At 38.3% G+C, this 26,832-nt stretch overlaps 1 protein-coding gene across 1 annotated transcript; it reads left to right on the top strand.

The window, feature by feature from the left end:
- Positions 1 to 350: 350 nt before the first annotated feature.
- On the top strand, positions 351 to 26,454 carry SYPL1 (synaptophysin like 1). Its single transcript, XM_081243580.1, has 5 exons — positions 351 to 552; positions 16,573 to 16,700; positions 18,022 to 18,229; positions 23,224 to 23,412; positions 25,009 to 26,454. Exons 1-5 carry the CDS (start codon positions 484 to 486, stop codon positions 25,141 to 25,143), a joined length of 729 nt encoding a protein of 242 aa, XP_081099706.1. The 5' UTR covers positions 351 to 483; the 3' UTR covers positions 25,144 to 26,454.
- The last annotated feature ends 378 nt before the right edge of the window (positions 26,455 to 26,832 follow it).

Genomic DNA, 26,832 nt, shown 5'->3' with positions numbered 1-26,832 from the left:
GCCAGGGGAAGACAGCTGTTGCCCGGAGAGGCGTGAGGAGACCTAACTGAAACTTGGGGTTTCGCGCTGGGCAGCGGCCCCCGCTACGCAGGCCTGGGACTGGGCGCGCGCATGCGCGACAGGAACCCGAGCTCCGCGGGCTGGACTTGAGGGAAGGGGGCGCGGCGCACGCAGCCTGGCGTCCAACGTCTACTTAGCTCGCCTGCGGATCAGCCGGCTGGGCCAGGTGCGGCCCGGGGAGACACCGCCCCTTCCCTGCCTCTGCCCGCCCTTGCCTCCCGCGGCCGCCCCTCTCCGTCTCCGCCCCAGCGCTTCGGCGTGCGGCTCAACCGCCACCGCCCCGCCCCGCCCCGCGGCCTCCCAGGCCCGCCTCCCGGAGCCCGCCCCGCTTGCCCTTTCTCGCGGCCGGGCAGCTCTGTCTTGTCGGTCCCCCTCCTCCTCCGCCCTGCCGTCCTGACTCTCTTTCCCTCCTTCCCTCAGAGGATGTCCTCCTTCCAGCTCAACCTCAACCCGCTCAAGGAGCCGCTCGGCTTCATCAAGGTCCTCGAGTGGGTGAGTGCAGCCCGCGCCCCCCGGGCGGGGAATCGCGCCGCCGCTCCCGCTCCGGTTCCGGCCCGGCCGGCGCCCTCGGCGGGGAGGCTGGGGGCTCCGGGAGCCGGGGCGCGGCTCGCTCCGCGGGGGAAGCGAAGCCGCCGTCTTCCCCGAGACGGGACCGGACGGGACTGGAATCGCTGGGAGGGGACAGGAGGCCGCGGCCTGGGCCCGCGCGGGGCGGGAACGCCGCGGTCGGCGTCGAATCATGGGTCCCTCGGCTGCCTCCGTCCCAGGCGGAGCCGCCCTCCCACACCGAAGCTCACCTCTGGGTATCCCTCGGGGAGTGGTGGTTCAAATTTCTCTTTGGCTTCACTGCTTCCCGCGAGGGAAGAGAAAACTTCCTCTTGCGGTCTAACCGAAACCCAGCGGGCCGGAGTAGCACCCCGGCCGGCGCTGCCTCTGCGCCTCCGGTAGAGCCCGTGCATTTCTGCCCCGTGCGGACTGGAGGCCGCGCTCCGTCGAAAGCTGGTGTGCCTTCCCCAAGTGATCTGACGAGCTCCGGGGTCTTAATTTGCTTTTAAGATTGGCCCCAAGTTAAAAATGGATAAAAATAAACTGTGGGTCAGGGAAGCGGGCGGAGTAGGGGAGAAGGTCTAAGCAAAATGCGTTGTGAGTCCGATCGACTGAAACACAAGTTAGGAATCGCCATCCAGTTTGTTTTAGGTATTTCCCAGCAATATCCTGCAGTCAGCTCTTAGTCCTTCCTTGGGAACACTCTCAGTCATTAGCATCAAAGCAGTTTTATTACTTCGACCTTGGTGATGATCAGTCACTTTGGAGGAGTTGGTGAATACACCAGGCACTGCACAGTGCCTTCGGAGTTCGTGGCCTAGGACATATTCCAGTGGTGGTTTTCAGGCCCGTATTAATAGGCAGCTGGCATCTGTCCAGCGTGCAGGCAAGTTGCTTGTTCAGCCAACAGCCTTTACATCCGTAACTCTTCAACCCCGTATGTTAGTGATAAAGTGGTGAAGAGTAAGAACTTACGGTTTTCTGTTTTAAATAACCTGCCGAGGATGTTTTTTAAAGTAACACAGAAACTCACATTCTCTAATGGGTGCTCAATCTGATTTCCTTCCTGCACCCAAGGGTTCCTACGTTTCCTCCAAAGTTTTACTTGGTGTTTTCTGAAAGCTGAAATAGTGCTAATTGCACACAAATGTTTACTTTAAAGACACTTAAATGTATATATTTAGGGTTCTGTTAAGCTTAAGCCCAGATTTAAATATAAAGAAGATTCTTATTTGAGTATATAAAAATTTTAAATTGCAGGAGGAAAAACATTTAACTGAGCTAATCAAATATCAGGTTTAAGAAAAAGTCTTATTATACCTAGTAGTTTAATATCATTGAGGGTTATAATTAAATTTATAATTAACTTAAAATTTCACTTAAATGAAGAGGCAGTTGTTTATATTTATGCTTATATTATTTGTCAATTTTTTAAAATGTAGACTTAATTTTTTTCTTAATATTTTCCTTAATATTTTAAAACAGTGATAAGTTTATTAGTGATCATAGGTCTGACATATTTTGAAAAATGTCCTTTTTAAACTTAAGGAAATACTACTTTCAGTTTGAACAACTTACTATTACACAAGAGAATCTTTTATGAAAAGAGTATTCGTTGTTCATGGTGTAGAGAATATTTATTCAACAAATATTTGAGTGTGTTTTATATATAGGTGCTGAGCTAAGCACTAGCACTAGACCATGTGAATAAAACATGGTCTTGGGCTTCCCTGGTGGCGCAGTGGTTGAGAGTCCGCCTGCCGATGCAGGGGACACGGGTTCGTGCCCCGGTCCGGGAAGATCCCACATGCCGTGGAGCGGCTGGGCCCGTGAGCCATGGCCGCTGAGCCTGCGCATCCGGAGCCTGTGCTCCGCAATGGGAGAGGCCACAACAGTGAGAGGCCCGCGTACCGCAAAAAAAAAAAAAAAAAAAAAAAAAACATGGTCTTTTCCTCATGACCTAATAAGAAAGACATGAAAACAAATATGAATATGCCATATGGCCAATACTATAATAAAGGTATAGGCAAAGTGTAGTAGGTGAAAGGAAGGAGAGAAATCGATTGCTTGGAGGTGCTAGAGAATTTCATAGATGAAAGAACACTTGAAGGATGATTACGAGTACTTGTTCACTTGGGGAATGGTTGGGGAGTGGCTTTCCAGGCAAAGAGAATCTTACGTTCAGTGGTGTGAAAAGTTGAAGCAGCATAACCCTATTTAAAAGTAATTTAAAAGTAATTGGGGTTGACTGGAACGTATACCGGGAGGGATGGTGTGGTTTGAGATGATTCTGAAAGGTTTCAAAGGGCTTGCAGAATAGTTTGGAGTTTATCCTATGGGCCAGTGGTTCTTAATCCTTTGGGTTAACCTTTGATAATCTGGGCCCTTTCCTTAAGAAAATGCATATGTGCAGGTACAGAATTTTGGGTTGTTTATCGTACAGCTTCCATCTAAGCCCAGAATTCCTACCGTGTAGGGTGGATTCACTCATTCAAGAGTAAATAAACATGTGAATAATATAATTAGATTTGCCTTTTAGAAGTTTTTATTTTGTCAGCAGTGTGCGGGATGAATTGGAGAGGAAAGGTCATAATTGAAGAAAGGGAAATCTGTTGTTTGAAACATAATGAAGGCCTAAAACTAATTGCAGTGGGACTAGAAAAGAGAGGTTTAGAAATTAGAATATATTTGTAGGGTGAAGAAAAGGGAGGGCTGTAAGATGACTGCCATATTTCTGACTCGGATTAGTAGTGGCACATCTGTCTAAGACAGATCACTAAGGAGAAGCAGCTGGTGTTTGGTCAGTAAGGTTTTGAATGATTGAGTTTGTACGGTCTCTTTAGAGCATATAAGTGGAGGTATCCTGTAGACAGTTAGATACGTGGATCTAGAGTTTAAAAGACAAGTATGGGCTGGAGATTTCAGCAGGTATTTGGCAGCAAAGGAAGAAGGTATTGTTAGGAAGATGGAGAGGAATAACATCTTAGCATCACTATTAGAGATATTTCAAGAAAAGAGTACTCAGCAATATTAGGTGCAATAGGTTAAGAAAAATAATTACTAAAATACATCCCTTGATTTTGGTAATCAAGAGGCTTTAGTAAGAGCAGTTTTGGTAAAATCAGAAACCAGATGGTAGTAGGCTGAATGGATGTATGGTAGGAAAGAGAAGACAGTGAGAGGAGACCGCTATTTGACCGTGAAGATAGGAGAGATTGGGTGGTAACCTATTTTAAAGATGGGAATGATTGAATGTGTGTGTGCGCGCTGTAGAGAGGAGACTTGTGAATAGAAGGTTTAAAACAGAGGCAGAGAGGCATAAGACAAGGTTCTAGAGGAGAAAGGCCCATAGTAGGAATTTTTAAATGTGTTTTGAAAAAATTGTTCAAGTTTCATAAGGTGTTGATTGAGATGTATGTGTTACCTCTAAAAATAGTCAATAAATACGTTACAAACAAATCTAAAATCTAGATAAAGGCTGCTTACTATCCATATAACTACAAGAATAATTCCCCAAATAGGCTTACCTTTAGCAATGTTCTAGAAGATGTTAGACTAAGATATAACCTGATAATATGTAACTTTCAAGGGGTCACAAATATGAAGGCCTCATAGACATGAAGGCAAGTACCCAGTAAATATTTATTGACAAAAAATACAGTCACCAAAGCAGAAGCATTTCTATTTTGCTTCTAAACTGTAGCCACCATGCTTTTATATATATATATGTATATATATATATATATATATCTACCTACTTTAATCTACTTCTGGCCCTTAGTTACAGTGCCTGGCAGTGACATTGCCTCAGTTCTGTTTGTGTAATAAGTACTCAGTAAAGGTTGAATTTTTGTTGTACTTTTATGGGAATAGCAATACTTCACAGGGCTGTTGGAATGACTGAGTTATAAATATGTGAGCGATGATAATGTATTTGAACAGTTCTTAGTAGGTTCTTCAGAACTGAAATGCTGTGTTTCTAGGAAGACTAGATTCAGACAGTGGATACAATTTGAGCCCTATATGACTAACATATCTTCCGGTCCTTCAAGATCACTAAGTTCTCGTTTACATATTTTAAACTTTAGAAATGGTATATTGTAGACTTTTCATTTGTTTGCATGTTTTCCTGCTTTTAGCAGCCTGTCAAGGTAATAAGATAAAATTTAAGTGAGATTAGATGCCCCACGTGTAGGAGTTGAACATGGAAGTAAAAAGGCAAGGGTTAATGTTATCAAAGCAGCTTTTTCAATTATTTAATATTTTTCTAGTAAATTTTAATTTGGATCTTACTTTGTAGTCAGTTATCACTAGTATTTAGATTAAAGTTTTTCATTAAAATGACTTTATCTCCTTTTAATATCTCCTAGAACACTGTGTTTTGGACTTTCTTGCTACTTAGGGTGAGCACTGGTCAAATGTTTAGCTCTAAATAAATCTAAGTAAGTAACATGCTTTCCTAATTCTACACACACAAAATTGTGGAAGAGATACTGTTTGGGAGTATATAAAGGAATTATAGACTAGTTAGGTTGAATTTTAGAATTATGAATATTTTTGTGCTGGCCAAGTTTACTCTCAGTGTTAACAGGAGATATTTATTGAGTCAATATATGTTCTAGGGCTTTACCTGTATTTTCTCATTTAATTTTCTGACAACCTATGAGGGTTGTTATCTCTATATTACATGTTACCGTTGTCATCTCCATGTTACTGAGGCTTAGAGAAATTAAGTAATGTACTCAGATCCCATGATTGTGATTACTACATCCTGGACTCAAACAGTCTGTTCTTAGTCTTTTCGGTAACTTACCTTTGTGTTTCTGATTGGTCTTTTAATAAATTAATGAAAAGATTACCCAAAATTTCAGGCTTAAGAAACAAAAACATAAGGTACCTGAAGTAATTTTTTTCTTGTTACATGCATGTTTATAACAGGATCTTAGGAGGAGTTAAAAACAAGTAGGGTTTTCTTGATTCATTTATCAAGTTTGAATTTTTTTTCTGATTTTATAAAGTTTTACTTTTTTTTTTTTTTTTGCGGTACGTGGACCTCTCACTCAGCGGCCATGGCTCACGGGCCCAGCCGCTCCGTGGCATGTGGGATCTTCCCAGACCGGGGCACGAACCCGTGTCCCCTGCATCGGCAGGCGGACTCTCAACCACTGTGCCACCAGGGAAGACCTTTTTCTGATTTTATATTTGTAATTAATGAGCCAATTCAAAAGAACATTTAAAAACATTACTTTGGGGTAAATTATTATCCAGGAAAATTAGTGTGAAAAACGATGAGTAAGAAAACCCATAACCATTTAAGCATTACACATATCAATTTGTTTAAAAAACAAACTTTCAGAAATATGTACTAGTTTATCTAAAATACTCTAAAAGTTTAGTCATCCCAAGTAGATTATAGGATTTTTACAAACAGGGACAATGTTTATTCTAATTTTGTGGTTATAATATAGCACAGAGGAGCAGCCTAGAAAATACAAATGATATTACAGAGTATAGGGGATGAGGCATACTCAGAATGATGTTTGTTTCATCCATTTGCTTAATACTTAAATTTTTAGGCTATCAGTCTATGGCACAGACTACCTTTTAAGAAACTTATCTTTCTCTTAACCTTGCCATTTGTGTTCACTTTTTTCCCCTATTGTAGAAAGGGAAAAAAGGATTTCAAATGGCATTTCGTGCCTACCAGGACTCTATATACATGTAAAACTTGTAATAGACTTACTGACTTACCACTGTGCCTTTGCTCTCTGTTTCTTCTACCTGGAATCCTCTTAGTGTTTGCCTTGAACCCTCTCATGGGATATACTAGATGTTTTTTTCATAGACTATATATATATATATATATATATATATATATACATATATATATATGTGTGTGTGTGTTGTCAGTGGTTTTAGAATGTACATATATACACATACACACTCACTTCACACATACAAATAGCAATCTCTTATAAAACATTAAAGGGAAAATTAAGATAACAGAGCAGTGCTTTAATACAGTGGTTCCCAAAACACTTTGGTCTGAGAACCCCTTTATACTCCTGAATATTGAGTGCCTCAAAGAGCTTTTGTTTATGGGGTTGTATCGATTGATACTTACCATGTTAGAAATTTAAGCTGAGACATTTTAAAAATATTTTTTTTAAATAACGATAATTAATCACTTGAAAGTTTGATTACATGAATGGCGACAAATGCTTCTGGTTTTCCTTGAAGTGAAAGGCTTATCTTTTTCAAGAAGAAGATCTGACAAATATGCAAGTCTGAATACCTATATTTTGTTTATTACTTTTTCAAGTAAAAATAGTATTTAACGAAAAAAGTGACTAGTTCAGCAAACAACTCAGTTGTTTAAATGCTTTCCCTGCAGACAACCATTGTATTTAGGTATGCCGTAATAGTGGGGTTTTTTGTTCGTTTGTTTGCTTTGAAGTATAGATGATTTACAATGTTGTGTTAGTTTCTGGCGCACAGCAAAGTGATTCAGTTATACATACATATATATATGTATACTTTTTCATATTCTTTTCCATTATGGTTTATTACAGGATATTATAGATCCCTGTGCTATACAGTAGGACCTTGTTGTTTATCTATTTTATATATAAAAGTGTGTATCTGCTAATCCCAAACTCCTATACCCCACCCCCCTATTTCCCCTTAGGTAACCATAAGTTTGTTTTCTATGTCTGTGAGTCTTTGTTTTGTGAATAAGTTCATTTGTATCATATCTCAGATTCCACATATAAGTGATATCTTATGATATTTATCTTTCTCTTTTGGACTTCATTTAATATGATCATCTCTAGGTCCATCCGTGTTGCTGCAAATTGCATTATTGCATTCTTTTTTATGGCTGAGTAGTATTCCGTTGTATTTATATACCACATCTTCTTTATCCATTCATCTGTTGATGGACATTTAGGTTGATTCCATGTCTCGGCTATTGTAAATGGTGCTGCTATGAACATTAGGGTACACGTATCTTTTCAAATTAGTTTTCTCTGATATATGCCCAGGAGTGGATTTGCTAGATCATATGGCAACTCTGTTTTTAGTTTTTTGTTTTTTGGGTTTTTTTTGCGCGGGCCTCTCACCGTCGCGGCCTCTCCTGCTGCGGAGCACAGGCTCCAGACGCGCAGGCTCAGCAGCCGTGGCCCACGGGCCCAGCCGCTCCGTGGCATGTGGAATCCTCCTGGACTGGGGCACGAGCCCGCGTCCCCTGCATTGGCAGGCGGATTCCCAACCACTGTGCCACCAGGGAAGCCCTATTTTTATTTTTTAAGGAACCTCCGTACTGTTTTCCATAATGGCTTCACCAGTCTACATTCCCACAGCAGTGTAGGAGGGTTCCCTTTTCTCCACGCCCTCCCCAGCATTTAGTATTTGTAGACTTTTTGATGACTGTTGTTCTGACTGGTGTGAGGTGATACATCATTGTCCTTTTGATTTGAGGTTCCCTGATAATTAGCGTGAGCATCTTGTCATGTGCCTATCATCCATCTGTATGTCTTCTTTGGAGAAGTGTCTACGTCTTCTGCCCATTTTTTGATTGGGTTGTTTTGTTGTTTTGTTGTATGAGCTGTTTGTATATTTTGGAAATTAAGCCCTTGACGGTTGCATCGTTTACAAATATTTTTCCCAGTCTGTAGGTTGTCTTTTCATTAATAAAAGTATTTGCACATCCTACTTCATCACACAGAATATTAAGAAGACTCAAGTGTCAGGATTTAATAAAAGTAACAATTTTTCTGCTTCATCAAAGACATTCTTAAGTAAAACTGGCTTTTTTCCTTTAACTGCAAATGCATGGCAGTGAAATAACAGTTTGATGCTTTTGCTGATTCTTACTAAAGCCCAGCAGTTTTACCCACCAATGCTTTTGCGCATATCAGCGCAAATGTCAACGTAGTGTAAAAAGCAAATAATGTTGTAATAATATTGTAAAAATATTTTTGACCTCATGGACTCCTTGAAAGAGTCTTGGGTATTCCCTGGGGTCCCCAGACCACACATTGAGACTTGCTTTTCTAATAGAGGATAAACATCTTTGGGGACCAGCAATGGAATGGAAATATGGGTGGGAGAAGGACTGTTCCCGGATCTGGGAAATAAATCTGAGAAAAAGCTTCAACCTGTTGTTTGGCTTTATAACTTCCATGGAGTGGAGTACTTAAAGAAGTAGAGAGAGAGAGAAATAGTCCCCTAACGGAGACCTGAATCAACCTACCTGCTTAAGGTCTGGATTTGTGTTAAGTGCAATATTCTCCTATGTTGGTAGTTTGCGGTCCCGTCATAGGATAAGGTATTTTGTGGAGTAGGGCAGGGGTCCCCCACCCCAGCAGGAGGTAAGCGGTGGGCGGGCGAGCGAAGCTTCATCTTCCACTCTCCATCGCTTGCATTGCCACCTGAGCCATCATCCCACGCACCCCACCCCTGTCCAGGGAAAAATTGTCTGCTACGAAACTGGTCCTTGGTGCCAAAAAGCTTGGGGACTGCTGGAGTAGGGGATTAAGAAGGCCCGGTAGAAATGACCAGAAAACTACTGGGCAGGGAGATGACTTATAAAACCACTAGACCAGGATGGGGAAGGGGGAAATAACATACTCTCAAGTTGAGCTTACATCAAATACCCTAAACTACATGAAGCAAACTAATGTTTGCTTAAAAGCTCAAATTATATCAGTGGCAACAAATCCTGTCCGTTTTCCGTGAAGTGACAGACTCAGTTCAAGGCAGCCGTCCGGATCGACAGTCGGAGTATTGATTCGCTCCAAAAGGCACAAAAACAGGAGAACTGTCTGAAATGATTGTAAAGTAAGTATATTGAGGTTCCTGTTCACAGTTGTTTAAGAATAAAGGTGACATAAAGATGTTTTCAGCAGTAATAACTGAGCTAGCAAAAATCTTCTAGCTAGTTATTCCAGCAGGAACTCAAGCTTACTTCTCATGATCCAGATTCTTGAGGGTTTTGGAACTGTACTAGAAGGCTATTTAGAGCTTTCTATGATTGTCCTTTCCAAGCAGAGGGAAATCATAGAAGAGTGAAATTGAAGAACTTTGAAACTGACTTCACTGCGCAGTGCACAGGGGGAGTAAACGGAAATATTAACATCAATAACAAAAGGTTTTTTAAAATGAATATCTGTGGTTAGTGCTTCAGACTTTGATTTAGAAACATCAATACCTTGGCTCCAGGCATTCTGATCTGACCGATGGTAAAGGCAAACATGCTACAATAGTTCCCTTAAGTACTGAATGATCATTTGATTTAGTAAAACGGCATGCATTTGATTTGGCACACAAACCCTCATGTACAGTATACTTTTCGACCTATTAATATTTCTGAAGATTTCAATTATATCATTTTCCTGAACAGGTTAATCATGAAATGAAATAGCAGTGAGGACCCTGCAACTAGAAACATGTGAAAGATACCCATAAATTAGATGAGTACCGGTGTTCCCCAGGAGAACCCTCTGTGAGCTGAGCAGGGTCTGAGAATAGGAACTAGGACTGGGACTCTGGCTAACTCTGTCACTGTAAGATTGTATACACAAAGCCCTAGTATGCATCTATGACTGAGATGCATGTTTTACTATGTCATTATCTTACGGCATATTATTTATATACATACAGGGTAAATTTCATTCATATTTCAAATTTTTAAAAATCCTTATTTCAGATATTTGTCTAATATTTTCTTTTCTTTTTCTTTCTTTTTTCTTTTTTTTGTCAAATTCTGATCTGATTAAGTAGAATCTGTTTTTACCTTGTCATGTGGCTCATGAATGCACCTCATATAGAGTATTAGTGCTTCTGTTTTCTCTTTTGGACATGAGGTTTTGTCTTATCACTCAGTAGTTTCTGTGAAGACACTTTTAAGCCACCAGTCCATTTTGTGAAGGTTTGTTTGGTTAAAAGTAGATAATTTATTCCATAAAGACACTTAGCCAGGCACACTCACATTATTACATGAACTCTAAAAGTGGAAGAGTAGGTGAAGGTATCACTGTCTGTGCTTCTCTGTTATGTTCCTTACCTTCAGGATACCCAGCATACTGCCCCGACATCTGACTCTCTGACATACAGACCCAGCACGGGTTTCAGCAGTATATTAATTTTAATAAAGCTTTATTTCCTTGTTTAAGTCTAAAAGTAGATATAAATAGGCATATTGTCTTCTTGTACACCAGTTAGATGAGTACTCCAGTCTATTTTAGAGAGTAGTATTCTAGAGGACCAGATATTAGGTATAGAATATAGATATTCTAGATATCTAAATTAGTGAGGCATCTGTCGTGTCACTAATGTGGGTCCAGTGGGCAGAGAGGTAAGTAGAACTTGAGGCCGTCATAATGAATATGGAACCTTTTGACCTGAATAGAAGCTTGCTGTCCATCCTGTCCCTGGATTCTTACTAGTTACTGTACAGGTGGAATTTCGTATCAGCAGTTTCAGTCATTCTATACGGGATAGAGAGAGAAGGGGGAATTAGTTTCATAAGTGGCAAGGAAGTATATAAATCAGCATACTAGAACACCTCATTTTAGACTAGAAGTACAAACTGAAGTGCTGATAGGAGCCCCTCATAAAGGAAATGAGTGAAACAAGTGTTTGGGAGAAAAAAGAATAGTGGAAGTTCATTGATTACTGGTAACTAACAGGCATCCTGAGGGTTGTAGAGACGACAGAGAGCGACAGCGGTCTGGAAAGCACCTACCCTGTCTTAGGCGTCATCTGTCACTCATTTCCATGTGATTGTTGCTTTATGGGGATATAGGTCAGATACTGGCATATCTTTATCCACACCCACACAGGAAATCCAAAGTTTTATGTGCAGCATGCTGATATGAAAGTATTGACAACAAATTCACATTTTTCCTGAATACTGGGAAAACCACCATCTATCTTCTGGCCAGGTTTCACCCATGGGCTGCCGGTATATAACTTCTCATCGAAATCAGAGTACTAGTGCAACATAGGGAGAGGTGAGATGGTTGGATAGTTGACCCTCAGATTGTTTGTACTTCACTTAGTAAAAAGTGTGTACCTTATCCCGTTTTTCCCATAGGATAAAGACCAAGATGGCAAACATGACATTTATTTACCCTCATAACAAAAAGGGAAGCTTGAAATAATGAGTATGTAAGACTTGAAATATGGTTTTATTTGTACATTATTGGAAATTGATTTTTTTCCCCTTTAATTAAGCAGTTATTTAGTGAGCATTTGGTGTTGTCAGGCCTGCTAGGTAGGCACTGAAAATCCTGAATAAAAGCAAATGCAAAGACATGGCAGTCTGCCAAGGGAGAGAGAAAGGCAGTAGTCTTAAAAGCAATAAGCTGTGGTACAGTATGCCATTGATATACTAATTTTTGTATTAAATGGGAAACTAGTTCTTATCATTTTTGCTTTTGGGTTTTCGTTTTTTTTTTTTTTTTTTTTTTTAATAAGGCAAGATGCACAAGAAAAATGCCTATAATAGTGGTAGTGAACTCAGGTCTATCTATTCAGCCCAGGAGACAGAACAGTACCACCACAAGGAACTGGGCAGGGCCTTAAAGGATGAGCTTCTTGGAGAACCAGGGTGGGGGCAGAGATGAGGAATCCTGGCAGAATAAACACACATATCCAAGACATAAATACCTGGTGTGTTTCAGGAACAGTAAACACGGTATATAGTGCAGTGTGACAGAGTTGTACAGGACCTGGCAGGCGGTATATAGCATATAAATCTAGAAGGGTAAAGTTGAGGCCACCTCAGCCCTGCCTCTTATGCCAAATTAAGAAGTTTGGGCCTAAAAAGAATTTTTTTTTCCCTTAAATTTAGATCTGGAAAGCCACTGAGGAAATCTCTTCAAACAGGGGGGTGACATGACCAGATTTTTATTTCATATCAGTGTGACATCACTCTAAACAGCTCTGTTGGATAGAAACACAGTGCAAACTACAAATGCCAGCCATACAGTAACTTTAAGCATCTTACTAGCCATCCTAAAAGAGTGAAAAGAAACAAGTGAAATTAATTTTAATAATACATTTTACTTAACCCAATATATCCAAAATATTATTGTTTCAACAAGTAATATAAACAATTATTGATGAGATATTCTACATTCTTTTTTCATACGAAATCTTCATAAACCATGGTGTAGTTTACACTTAACAGCCATCTCATTTCAGACTAGCCGTTTTTAAAGTGCTCAGTAGCCACATGTGGCTTATGGCACCTTACTGGATACTGCAGCTCTAAAGCCCACAGTAAAAGATGAATGGTGTTGGGAATGAGTTTAAAAGTGAAAGGAGGAGTCTGCTGGGTTAGTCCCAGGGAAAACTGGTGCGGGCCTGAACAAAGACAGTGGCAGGAGTGATGTAGACAAGTAAACAGAGCTTTTAAAAGAATGGCATTATACCCTGTGTAATCTTTTCTTTTAATTCTTTTTTTTTTAAATAGAAATTTATGTATTTATTTTTGGCTGCGTTGGATCTTCGTTGCTGTGCGCGGGCTTTCTCTAGTTGCAGCAAGGAGGGGCTGCTCTTTCGTTGCGGTGCGCAGGCTTCTCATTGCGTGGCTTCTCTTGTTGCAGAGCTCAGGCTCTAGGCGCGCGGGCTTCAGTAGTTGTGGCATGCGGGCTCAGTAGTTGTGGCTCGTGAGCTCTAGAGTGCAGGCTCACTAGTTGTGGTGCACAGGCTTAGTTGCTCCGCGGCATGTGGGATCTCCCCGGACCAGGGCTTGAACCCGTGTCCGCTGCATTGGCAGGCGGATTCTTAACCACTGCGCCACCAGGGAATATCCCCTGTGTAGTCTTAGGCAACTTTTTTTCTTTCCCACTCAGAGTTAGGTTTCTACAATTCATCCTTGTTGAAGTAGGTAGCTGTAGTTTGTACATTTTCATTGCTATGTAACTTCCCATTGTAAGTACTGTATATCAATATATTTTATCTACTTTCCTGTTGCTTCCCCTCCCCATATTTTGATATTATAAACAATGTTACTGTGAACATTCTTGTGCACGTGATGTAGTATGCATGAGCAAGAGTCTCTCTTAGGTCTGTATACATAGATACTAATCGTTTGTGACATTATCGCAAATACTTTCTCCTAGTTTATAGCTTGTTTTACATTCAGAAGCTGACTTTTGATTTAAAAAGAAACCTCTTTTTCTGTAGTTGAATTTAACAATCTCTATGGTTAGCTTTTTTTTTTCTTAAGAAATTCTTCCCTTCTCTGTGATCACAAGTTTTCTTTTATATTGTCTTCATAATTTTTAGACTCACTTTTTACATTTAAGACTTTAGCCCATCTGGACCGTCCTTCCCTGTGTTAGTTATTGATTTCAAATAACAAATTACCCCAAGCTTAGTACTTAAAACTATAGACAGTTTATTATCTCACAGTTTCTGTGGGTCAGGAATCTGGGAGTGGCTTAGCTGAGTTGTTGCAGCTCAGGGTCTCCCAGGAGGTTGGCTTGCGTAGCAGTCATCTCAGGCCCCCCTCTAGTTCACTAATATGACTGTTGGCAAGCCTCAGACAGTATACTTTCAAGGTCCCTCACATGGTTGATGGTAGTCCTCGGTTCCTTACCCACATGAGTCTATAAGTTGCCTGAATATCCTCCCAACGTGGCAGCTGGCGTCCCCCAGAGCAGGTGATTCAAGGGAGTGAGAAATGAAGACCTCAGAAAGAACATCCCAGTCCTTTTACCATATTCTGTTCACCAGAAGCAAGTCACTGTGTCCTATCCACATTTAAGGGGGGAAAAATTAATCTCCACCTCTTGAGGGGAGGAGTATCAAGGAGTTTGTGGTGACATCTTTAAAACCACCATTCTCTTTTCCCTAGTGCCCTACAGTGCCAGCTCTGTTAGATATAATTTGTCTGTACACACAAATCTATTTCTGGCCTCTTTATTCCATTGATTCAATTTGTGTATCCTGTTTCATTTTTCTAATTCTAAACGCAGGTATATACCCGAGACTCATTTCCTGGCCTTCTGTTTTCACTCTGTGTATTCCTGCACATTTATGCTAAGAGGGTATCTATTCTTCTTTCTTTATTTTTTAACTCTTTTAACTGAAGATTCCAAACCACGTGCGGACATTATACCAAACTCTTCATATCTATAACCAGATTCCTTTTCATATATCTCTTCTTCATGGAAAAAAAAGTTTCATGGATGGTTATGATCCTGATTATGGCCTGATTCAAGGTCCTGGATTAATCCATGAGAGGCATTATATCAGTGTTCAACAGTATAGGCTTTGATACCAGACCTGTACTGAATTTTATGTATTTGCTGGATGTCTGTGACCTTGAGCAAAACAAAGTTCCTGCCCTCTTTGAGTTTACATCCTAGAGAAAAGTGGGCAAACAAATAATGAAGTACTGTCAGGCACCGGTAATTACAATGGAGGAAAAATAGAGCAGTACAAGTAAAGAGAATAGATAGTGTGGGGTGGTAGGCGCACTGTTATTTAACATAGTGAGGTTAGGGAAAGGCCTGGCCTCTCCGATAAGGTCACATTGGAACAGGAAGCTGTGAAGTAGGAAGTTAGCCATGTATTCCAGGCAGAGGGAATAGTGCAGTGCAAAGGTTCTGAAGGAGTTTATCCCATGTGTTTAAGGAATAGCAGGGAGACCATTTGTGTAAAGAGATTTGGCAAGGGAAAAAGTAGCAACGTGAGATGAGAAATGTTAAAGGAGGAAAGGATCTTGTAGACCATTATATGAACATTGATTTTATTTGGAGAGAACCCTGAAGCCATTGGAGAGTTTTGAGCAGACAGTAAAGGTTTCTGCCTTATATTTTTAAAAGATGACGCTGGCTGATGTGTTGACAGTAGACTGAAGCAGGAGCAGGGACAGGAGTAGGGAGCATCAGTTTCAAAGGCTGTCACCATATAATTCGGGCCAGAGGCGATAGTGGTTTTGATCAGGATGTTGTGATGATGGTGGTGAAAAGTGATCAAATTCCAAATATGTTTTATAAATAGAGCCATCAGCATTTGCCGAAGCATTGAGCTCTTGGTCACTACACTGTATCTGGGTTTTTTGTTTGTTCTGTTTTGTAGAAAATTCGTAAGCTACAAATAGAAAAAGGAATTATCTTTTTGTCTTCTGTTCAGAGGCGACCACATAAAATTCTGGTGCATAGACTTTTTAGTTTCTGTTGTGTGTGTATGCACAGATGTAGACTCATGCACAACGCATTGCTTAAACAAACTTTATATGTATTGAACCATTTTCTTTATCATTAGATATTTCCTAACATTTTAATGACTGCATAATGTTCCCTTGTGGAAATGAATTACAGTATATTTGATTCCCTGTCAATATTTAGGATGCTTTCAGTTTTTTTCCTGTTTGAATAGCATTCGAGAAAACACTATTACATTTCTTTAAGCATATTTATGATCAGGAAAACAAATTTCCAACTACTTTTTGAGACCTCGAAATACCCACAAGTGAGGCCTTATAAGCTCATGAAATAAGATCTCTTCTTTGCTTGTAGTCTCTTGGCTTTATAGTTACCCTTAGGTTCCAAATAAAATACCCCCAATTTACCCCCTTTTAATTTTGATACTAATAAATAAGGCTTCCTCTGAATTTCATACTCATATTTAGTGGGTACACTGTAATTTGAGCAAATGTATTTTTTTAACTTCTTTATTGGAGTATAATTGCTTTACAGTGGTGTATTAAAATGTATTGTTATATGGACTGATATACCAGTTTCTATATTATACTCGGGAAAATAAAATCACATTTGTTGAGAGTTGCAAATAAATTTTTAAATAATTTGCACAACCTTAATTTGTAAATAAGAATTCTAAGAATGTTAGTGAGCCAATTTTTAATAATCACTGTATTTAAATTTTTAATGGCCTATGTTTGGGTACAGTAATGCTTCTTTTCTTTTTTGGTCTCACTTTGTGTAGATTGCTTCTATCTTTGCTTTTGCCACCTGTGGAGGTTTTAAGGGCAAAACAGAAATTCAAGTGGCTTGTCATACTAATAAATCTTCTGACAATAAAACGATTACAGCTGCTTTTGGTTATCCATTCAGGTGAGTTATTTGTTTGTTTTTATGGTTTAACAACTCTTTTTGACTCATTAAAATTTCCAACAACTTACTGATCTTGGGGGGTAGAAATTCTTTAATTGCATGCTCATTTGTAAGTAGTGATCATTGCTATTGAAAGTGTGATGCGTGGGACCAGTACCTGTCTGCAGACTGTTTTCTTGGACTGTGATGAAATAAATACAGAAAATGACAGTAAGCATTTAGAAACTTTCATATGATGTTGCCTTGACACTTTTATTCTGTCATCCCACAGTGGACTGGAAATTTCAAAACAAAACAAGCCTGCTCTATCACCTTAGTTTGAGAGGCCATGTTGTGGAAGCAAACACAACTTCTGAAAAATCCAAATTTCTCATGTATTTGCAATTACTGAATAATAATGTGCATTATATAGCTTCAAGACATGTATTTATATAAAGTGAAAAGCTCCTTGTGTTTCTTTCACTAGCATAAAACTTTATTTTCTGAATATTTATTTTATGACTATTTTGTTTGTAAGTTCTGTTTGACCTCAGTATTCATTAAAAGGTTTATTGGGTGTGTCCTGTGTTTAAGTCAGGGTGTGAATCTTCTTCCACTTACTAACTACTTACTTGACCTCTCCAGGACTCAATTTTTCTGTTCAATAAATTTAAATCTTCTAAGGTTGCTTGGATGATTAAATAAAATCTTACATTAAAGATATGTCAGATAGCAAGTGCTTGGTAATCAGTCATTTCCTCTCCATCTCTCAATCCTTCTCTTATAAAATTCCAGTACAAGGAACAGTTACAGCCTCTTTGGTGATAAGTGCTTTTGTGATTTATGGATAGGGAAAATTAAAGACTTTGTGGAGTTAGCAGCTAATTAACGCAGAGTTAAAATGTGAATCATTACAACTGATTCTCCTGGTGCTAGTCACACAGACTCTCCCTCCTAGAATGGAATATCATGTCTCAAATTGTAAACCATTTTGTAACAACGCTCTTAATCTGCTAAGTTTTTATTACAGTAAGATAGTATCTGGGTGTGAACGTGTTTAATTCAGTCTATATTCAGTCTATCATAACCAATTACGAGGTATAATTTATGATTCATGTACATTTCTTATGAAAATTTTAATTTACTTAAATATTTGAATTTTTCATTTTTTTAAAAGGAAAATGTTTTAATATATTTGGGGAGTGTTTTTTTTGAAATGTTATTTCAATACTCTGCCTTTCTAATACTTCTGCACTAGAAATACAGAAGATGATGTATTTCTGTCTCTGCTGGAAGAGTCCAAGTAATTCATCAATTTATTTGAGACTTTTTTTTTTAATAGGTTGAATGAAGCATCATTTCAGACACCTGAAGGTGTAAATGTGTGTGGTGTAGATTGGAAAAGTTATGTCCTTATTGGAGATTACTCTTCTTCTGCACAATTCTACGTCACTTTTGCAGTCTTTGTCTTCCTGTACTGCATCGCCGCGCTTCTGCTCTATGTTGGTTACACGAACCTGTATCGTGATAGTCGAAAACTTCCCATGGTTGTAAGTAATCACTTTCTTTTTATAAAAAGAATAATTTATATAAGATATTAGTATACATTATATTTGAATTTAGATATGGATTTTCTTACACTGGAAAAAAGAGTTCTTGGCATAAACCAGTTTCATTGTGTTTTGACCTGTGTTTGCCAAGAGGTTGAGCTTGCTCTCCTTGTCATGTTTAACCCAATTCTTGTAGCCTGTTTGGAGCACTTTCTCTGTACTCTCTAGAGTACAGAGGTTTTTTTGTTTGTTTCTGTTTTAACCTGGAAAGAACTCAAATATGTGATAGAGCATATTAGGGTGCAAGTAGCAGAGAAATTAAGTAGAAATTAATGCCTTTGATTCGAAGAATTGCTGACCATGCTAGTAGTCCCATAACTGTGTTCCTGTTTCTTATCTTTTCTCTCTTTTCTCAAAGAGACCCCCTTTATGCCTTAATTCAACTTAATAGTCTATATCAGAAATCCGCAAACTATGACACACAAGTTAAATCTGACTCATTGTATTTGGGTTTTTTTTCAAATAAAGGTTTTTTGGAACAGAGCTATACCCAAATAATTTATAGATAGTCTATGACTGCTTTCATGCTATAGTGTCAGAGTTAAGTCATTGTGACAGAGATCAAAAATATTTACTGTCTGGCCCTTTTCAGGAAAAGTTTGCTGGCTCCTGGTCTGTGTTCTTAAATTCTTTTTTTGTTGGTTTGTTTTTGTTTTTGTTTTTGTTTTTGTTTGCGGTATGTGGGCCTCTCACTGTTGTGGCCTCTCCTGTTGCGGAGCACAGGCTCCGGACGCGCAGGCTCAGCGGCCATGGCTCACGGGCCCAGCTGCTCCGCGGCATGTGGGATCTTCCCGGTCCGGGGCACGAACCCCTGTCGCCTGCATCGGCAGGCGGACTCTCAACCACTGCGCCACCAGGGAAGCCCTGTGTTGTTAAATTCTTTAATTCACAATCTGACCCAGGTAATTCTATAAGAATTATAGAATTTGGCATTAGTGGCATTCATGAGCTAATTTTGAATCTTTAAAATGGCAACAAAGGATTTGGATTTGAAGTCCTGATACCTTTTTTGGCTTCAGGTTCTACTGAGCTGGATATAAAAATAATCTCTGAGACTTAGTTAGTAAAATTGCCCTGGATTATTGGTGGCAAATCCAGAGATAAACTGTGGTTTTAAACTGGACCTCCACTACCAAAGAATAACTACAAAGTCATTTATTAGTGTTACTGACTTGAAGGGACAACAGAGGTTGTTTGTCGTGATACTGGTCATTTATATCCTGAGAAAACACTGACCACTAACATCTGCTTATTATTTGTGAAGTTACTTTAAAGGGTAGGCCGAATTATTAAATAACAGGTTTTATTTATTTACTTATTTTTAATTTTTGCTGCCTGGATCATAAGAATGCAGATGGTAAGTAAGGAATAAAACAATATTTTTACCCTTCATATTTATTCCATTTCATATATCTGAGAAGAAATTCTCAAACCTGACATTTTCATAAAATATTTCTTGGTTGTTAGGTGCCTTTCAAAAAGATAGACATCAGCTTTTTTAAAAAATTTATTTTATTTTATTTATTTTTGGCTGCCTTGGGTCTTTGTTGCTGTGCGCGGGCTTTCTCTAGTTGCAAGCGGGGTCTACTCTTCGTTGCGGTGTACGGGCTTCTCATTGTGGTGGCTTCTCTTGTTGTGGAGCACGGGCTCTAGGTGCGCGGTCTTCAGTAGTTGTGACACACGGGCTTAGTTGCTCTGCGGCATGTGGGATATTCCTGGACCAAGGCTCGAACCCGTGTCCCCTACATTGGCAGGCGGATTCTCAACCACTGCGCCACCAGGGAAGCCCCGACATCAACTTTTTAAATTTGCAGTGCCTAATCAACAGAAATTATGTATCAGTAATCTATAACTTCTGTGAACTTTACAAGCCTTATTTAAAAAAAAACTATGGTGATCATATAGTTATTATATTTTGTTAAAATTCTTTATAGTTTAAATTCCAAATGAAGACATTTCTTGCCAGTTTGTCATTATCCCAACAAATTTAAGTTAAATCTAGCAATGAGCCTTTTATTTCTTGTATTTTGTTTAGTAAGCTTTAAAAATATGACACTTTAAAAAGATTATTTATTTATTTATTTATTTATTTAGACTGCCTTGGGTCTTTGTTGCTGCACGTGGGCTTTCTTTAGCTGTGGCGAGAGGGGGCTACTCTTTGTTGTGGTGCGCAGGCTTCTCATTGCCGTGGCTTCTCTTGTTGCGGACCACGGGCTCTAGGTGGGTGGGCTTCAGTAGTCGTGGCATGCAGGCTCAGTAGTTGTGGCACGCGGGCTCTAGAGCACAGGCCTAGTAGTTGTGGCGCACGGGCTTCGTTGCTCCACGGCTTGTGGGATCTTCCCGAACCAGGGCCCGAACGCGTGTCCCCTGCATTGGCAGGTGGATTCTTAACTCCTGTGCCATCAGGGAAGCCCTAAAAATATGACACTTTTTAAAGCAGCATTCAGATCTATTTTTGTAGAGGGTTTTTCTGTCTAATAAAATTATAAAATTGATCTAGTTGTATCATTCAGAACGTCAAAAGTAATTTTCCACCTTAGAGTAATCAATTAGTGGTCATATAGAGGAATAATCCAGAATTAGTTCCATAAGTGATTTTTTTTGTTGGTATAATGTATGATGGATACTTCTTATTTGTAAAAGTCCGGCCTCTGAATTAAATTTTGGATTCAACTTTTAATTTAACTGTATAAATGTAAAGAAAATTTTTTTGTGATGCCTAAATTTTTAACTCTAGCCAAATACAACATGGATTTTTTTTTTTAAGTACTATTTGTTAATGAGGGTATGCTGTTTTATCAATGTTCTCAATTCTCTGCTAAGGTATTTCTAGGAGAATTTCAACTGTGACATTTTAAAATCAACTTTAGTTTTTAAGTAAATCTAGCACTTTTTTGTGGTAAGTAAGAGGAGCGTAAGGGTTCTAGGCCATGTGGAGGGTCGGAAATAGCATAAAGTGAAACTAAACAAAGATAGGGTGTCCCAAATCATAAAGACCTGTTATGAGTCATATCCTAACTTATTGGCAGTTCTAGGGCTGTCACAAGCAGGTTGTGCATTGCATAACTCCACAACTAACTAGAGTCCTGAGTCGCACAGACTGTCTTCAGAGGCCCACATTTCTCCCAGTTCCCCTCACCCTAAGATTACTTCGTGCATCATTTTCAGAAAAGTACCTGCTTTTGAAATATAAGAATGTCATGCCTTAAGCCATCGACGACGTGGACATAAAGAGCATAATCAGAAAAAAACAGTGTATTTTTAATTAGGAATCTGGAAGGATGAAACCTAAAAATTAAGAGGATTTGACATCTGTTGGTCAAAACTATGAACTTTAGCCCAGAGAGAACTTGTTTAACGTGATAATAACCTCATACTAATTATTAGTTCTTCAAAAGGCATTGTATTTCTAGCAAGTGCTTAGAAAATGTTTACCTGCAGCACAAAGTACAGCAGAGTACAGCAGCAAGAGGGGGAGTACTCCCACAGTGCAAAATATTTCAGCTATATTTCTATTCTCTTCTCTTTGATATACATTTTTTAAGAGGGCCAGTAGCAGTGGGGAGCTCAAGTGCAAAACGCAAATACATTGTACCACCATGCTTGTAAAATTAGTCATTGTTTTGGTTCTCTAATTACAAGACGTTTATTCAGTGCCATCTTGACCCGGTGGACAAACTATATATATCACGGTTTCTATATCTCGTACGTGACCACTGGTATTTATCCGACATAAATGACTAAAAGTTCGTTGGCAAAAGTAACTTAAAACTAACCAGATTTATTTAAAAAACAAAACAATTCTGTGATAAGCTCCAAAACCCATTTCTGAGCTTGGAGAGATTTTTGCTGCAGATATGTAAGAACTCATAGTCTTGAGCATATCCGAATGCTTAGAATACATAACATTAAAAGATAGAAATTTCATATTGTTCCCACTTTGGTTGTTAATTTAAAGGAAGACCAAATGAGGTGGAACTTTTACTTTACACTATCCAAATGCATACTTTAAAAAAGTGTTACTTAGGTCTTTGTAGCCAGTACTAGTTGACAGAATTCTAGTTCCCCAGCAGAATAGATTAAGGAAAATAAGTTTTTGTCTTTATCTTATTAGTTCAGTAAAAGATTATCCAAAATATTAAAAACTTCGGTCCTATTCTTGGAATGTAATAAGTGGCAAAGACTTTCTTAGAAAACTGGTAGTGACAGGGTGTCTTGAGAGAGATTTTTTTTGTTGTCCCTTTCTTAATATAATGCGTATTCTTAAAATTTTGTGGTCATGAATTTAAAAAGAGACAAGTCATCCAGGATGTGTGCTTTTCATCATCTCATTATTAGAGGTAGATTTAACTAAAGTTAGAGGTTTGCCAGAGCAGTATGAGGAAGCAGGTGAAGGGTAAGGGAATTGAGAGTATATGTAAGAGATTATAATGAAAGACCTCAGAATATAAATTAAAGAGGGAAATGAAGGTGAGATTGTAGGTTTCAGTGAGGTCAAAGGATTTTTGAGGTTGGGGTGCCAGAGGGAGTAAGCTAGAAAGAGAGAGGTGATATTGGAGAGGGGGTGATTATAACAGAGATGATGGAGGTATACAGTTATTAGTGATAACAGGATCCAATATATGATCCTGAGAGGGAGAGGCTTAGATAAGTTGTGGTGAGGGCTGTGTAAAACTTTGATTTCTCCATGTGAAAATCTGACTCCTCAGGAGATAACTAAGTCTTGTTTACTGTTGTATCTCAGGCACTGGGCTGGCAATAGTAAACAGCAATGTTTGCTGTGTTGACTGTGGCCTTTTTTATGAAGTATGTCATGAAGGCCATTTCTCAGTACCATAGGGTTCATTGTGATCTCCATTCCTTCATCATGGATTTGAAATTTAGTATCTTTAAATTAACTGTTCATTATTAATTTATACTTATTTTTGCTTTAGGACTTTGTTGTTACTCTTGTTGCCACTTTTCTGTGGTTGGTGAGCACTTCAGCCTGGGCTAAAGCTCTTACAGATATTAAAATGGCTACCGGTCGCAATATTGTCCAGGAACTTCTGCCTTGTAAGCAACCCGGAGTGATATGTCATTTTGTCTCTGTGACTAGTATGGGATCCCTAAATGTATCTGTGGTAAGTATGCAGTGTTTATAAAATATGTTATTTCACTTATTAGAAAAACCTTAATAGTGATTTAAGAAAACAGTAGTTTTTAATAAATCTCTGGATGAATGTATTTTATTTTTACCAGCCTTATCAGAATCCTAGTTATCATATAATCTTTACCTTTGTAACAACAAAAAAAAGTTTGTAAAGAAAATTATTACTTGTAAATAGGTTTGAACAAGATCATGGTTGAGTCTTTCTTTTCATTAACATTGATTAGGCAAGACTTTGACCCAAAAGGCACTAATAATAGTCACTAACATTTACTAAGACTGTGTGCTAAGGTCATTACACTCATATCTTATTTAAGTTATCCAACAATTCTGAGAGGAATGTGGAAAGTGGTATTACTGTCTTCATTTTACAACTGGGAAAAAACGTAGCTCGTGTGTTAATTCACCCAAGGTGACGCAACTAGTAAGTTGGCAAAGCCAAGGTTTGAACCAGATCTGACTTTAAAGCAAGCCCCTTCTCTAATCTGATTTGCTCTGGGTGTATGAAAAAAACACTTTTAGAGTTCCTTAAAAAATCCTAAATTTTTGGTCTATTTAAATTTAAGTATTATTTTGTCTGTTATTTTATCCAAATTCAGATAGATACATTATTAATATAACAAGGGTATTATTTTTAGGGAGGTCTCATGTCTTTTCAGGAAAATATTTTTCCAGTGGATAAAGTCAGTCCTGCCTTATAAAGCAATTTGATCAAACTTTTGTTTTATAACTTTGTAATCGAAAAGTCTTTTTTTTGTTTTTTTGCATATATATTGACAGTGATCTGAGATGGACAGTTTCAGAAATGTTGTTTTTATATCCAAATATACAAAAAGATAGAAAGCAGTTGGCCTTCAGTAATATGACAGTGCTCAAGCTTTTTACCTCACCCTTACCTCATAAGTCACTATTATTCTTGTATTTATAAAAAACTGAAAATAGGGTATCTTCCGTTTGTTCATCTCTGAGACTTTCATCTTGTCAGATTTATACCTAGGAAGGCTAATTCCTTTTAGGTTGACTAATGCAGGATGTGAAGTAAAGTTCTTCTGTGACTCCTTTTCTCTTCTGGCTGCAGCTGTGGAAGTAAGGGAGATGGTGGTAGGGGGATGAAGTAGGGAAATAGGAAAAGATGCACGAAGGATGTTTATAGCCATTCAGATGGGAGAAAAGTGAAAGCCCTCCCAAGGAAGGAACCATGGATTCCTATTGTTCCTCTTCACCTGGAAGCACTGAAGTCTAAATATAAAGTAATCAAAGGAAGGTTTTAGTTACTTTTCTCAAATTTAATCCCATCTTGTAATAATGAGCATGCAAAAATAAGATATGTTTTAGTCATGATTTTATATGTTACAAACTTAGAGATTTCATTGGGAATAAGTCATTATGTATCCAAATCTGGCACTGAAATGCAAAGTCTTCCTTTTTTAATTCCACTTTATGTGTAGTTCAGACTTTAAATGAAATAATGGTATACAGCCTGTAGATATTAAATATTTACAGGAAAACAAAGATAGTTATGAAATTTTAATTATATACTAGATTTCATGTTTATTTTTCTCTTTCTTAGATCTTTGGCTTTCTGAATATGATACTTTGGGGAGGAAATGCATGGTTTGTGTACAAGGAGACCAGCTTACACAGTCCCTCAAATGCTTCTGCTTCCCATAGCCAAGGAGGTGTTCCTCCTCCAACTGGAATATAATTGAAGGGAGAAGTACAGTACACTGTTTGAAATAGATGTCTATACTATGACCTGTTGCCAACATCTTGAGAAGCATTTTTTGTTTCTAATAAAAGTAATGGCTTTTTCAATAAATTGGTGGGTTTAAAATTTTGCTGCTTTTTTACATAAAGCTTGTGCCTTTCCTAGAAATTTAAGATGTAAATGTATTCTCACATGTGAATTTGAAAATTCTGGGGCCTGTTATGAGATGATACACATTTTTAAATGAACAGTAATTTCTTCACTAAGTTGTTTGCCTTCCAAAGTGTTTACACCTTAAGCCTTAACATATATCTTCACTCAGAAAAGAGTTATATTGTTGTATCATAATAGGAAGAAAATCTCTATTGGAATATACACTACTGTAAGTTTGTACAGATCATATTCCTAAGACCTGTCTTTGTCTAAGAAAGTCTTGATTACGTAAATCATATTTAGAAAAAACATTTAGTTCACAGTTTATATCTGAACATTGTTTATATGTTATGAAAAATTTTTAATACAAAGGCTGCATGTATGTTTTATTGCTGTTTTTCTAAATGACCTACAGTACTTGACAGGTATACTAAAGTTGTTTTGGGAGTGGGGTTTAGAAATTTCTAATAGATATATAGTTAATTTAGTAATTCTCTTGCATGAGGTATAAGCTTCCATTATGCTGGTTATTTAATAGATTGGCTATATAAGTAGAACGTGGTTCACTGAGATATTTTGATATGTATGGGCATTACTCCTAATGATATCTGTTTGCTGTCCTTTGTTGCTCATACTCCTTCAGTGCAGGCTGAGGCCTCATTTCCTTGTAACTACAGTAAAATAATCTACCTTTTTTTGCAGACTCTATTCATAGGGTTACAAAAAATTAAGGTTGCCTTTTACTTTTGAAACATTTAACATTTATATTCAGTGAAGTTGCCATTTTGAGTTTAGTATTGATATTGTGAAAATGAATGCAGTTTGGATCTCATGTTTCTTAATGTTATTCTTATTTCACAAATGGATAAGTAAGGAATTATGCATAATAAACAAGGACCCTAAGTGGGCTCTATTATGGGTGTGCTGTCTTTGCTCACACATTTGGGTATCTTCTGAATACAGGGCTTATTCACGTTTTGCTACCTAATATTTTTGCTGTACAGGGCCCGATGTCCTACTACCAAATAATTGTTTATATGTGAAGCACATCTTACTATTGCCTTATTTTTGTTGCTTTTGTTCATGACAAGAATTGTCAATATGAGAATGTCTATCTTCTATGCAACCGGCTTAATAAAGGAGTTAAAGGAAAGAGTCCACTGATTGTTATATTACAAAGAACCTTCCTCTTAAAGGCATGAGCAATGCAAAATGGAATGGATTTACAAAGCAAGAAATAGAATAGCACAATGGTTTTTTTTTTTTAATATTTGGCAAGAAATAAAAGAAAAAATGCTTTGGAGGCACTGGTTCTATCCTTTTCTCTTTCAATCTCATTTTTAAAATGCTTATTTCTAACTTTCAGATTAAGTTTTACTGATAAACCTTTTCTAATTGACCGTCCAATTGGCAACAGAGATTCTTGATTAAGAGTGTGTGCTCTGGAGCCAAACTGCCTGAATTTGAATCTTGTCTTCACCACTTACTAGCTCTTTAACTTTAGGCAAATTACTTACCCTCTGTATGCCTCAG

The sequence above is a fragment of the Mesoplodon bidens genome (assembly GCF_964165515.1).
Source record: "Mesoplodon bidens genome assembly, chromosome: 9".
Taxonomy (NCBI): Eukaryota; Metazoa; Chordata; class Mammalia; order Artiodactyla; family Ziphiidae; genus Mesoplodon; species Mesoplodon bidens.
Note: the sequence above shows the minus strand (reverse complement) of the source record. Positions and strands in the feature narration are given on the sequence as shown.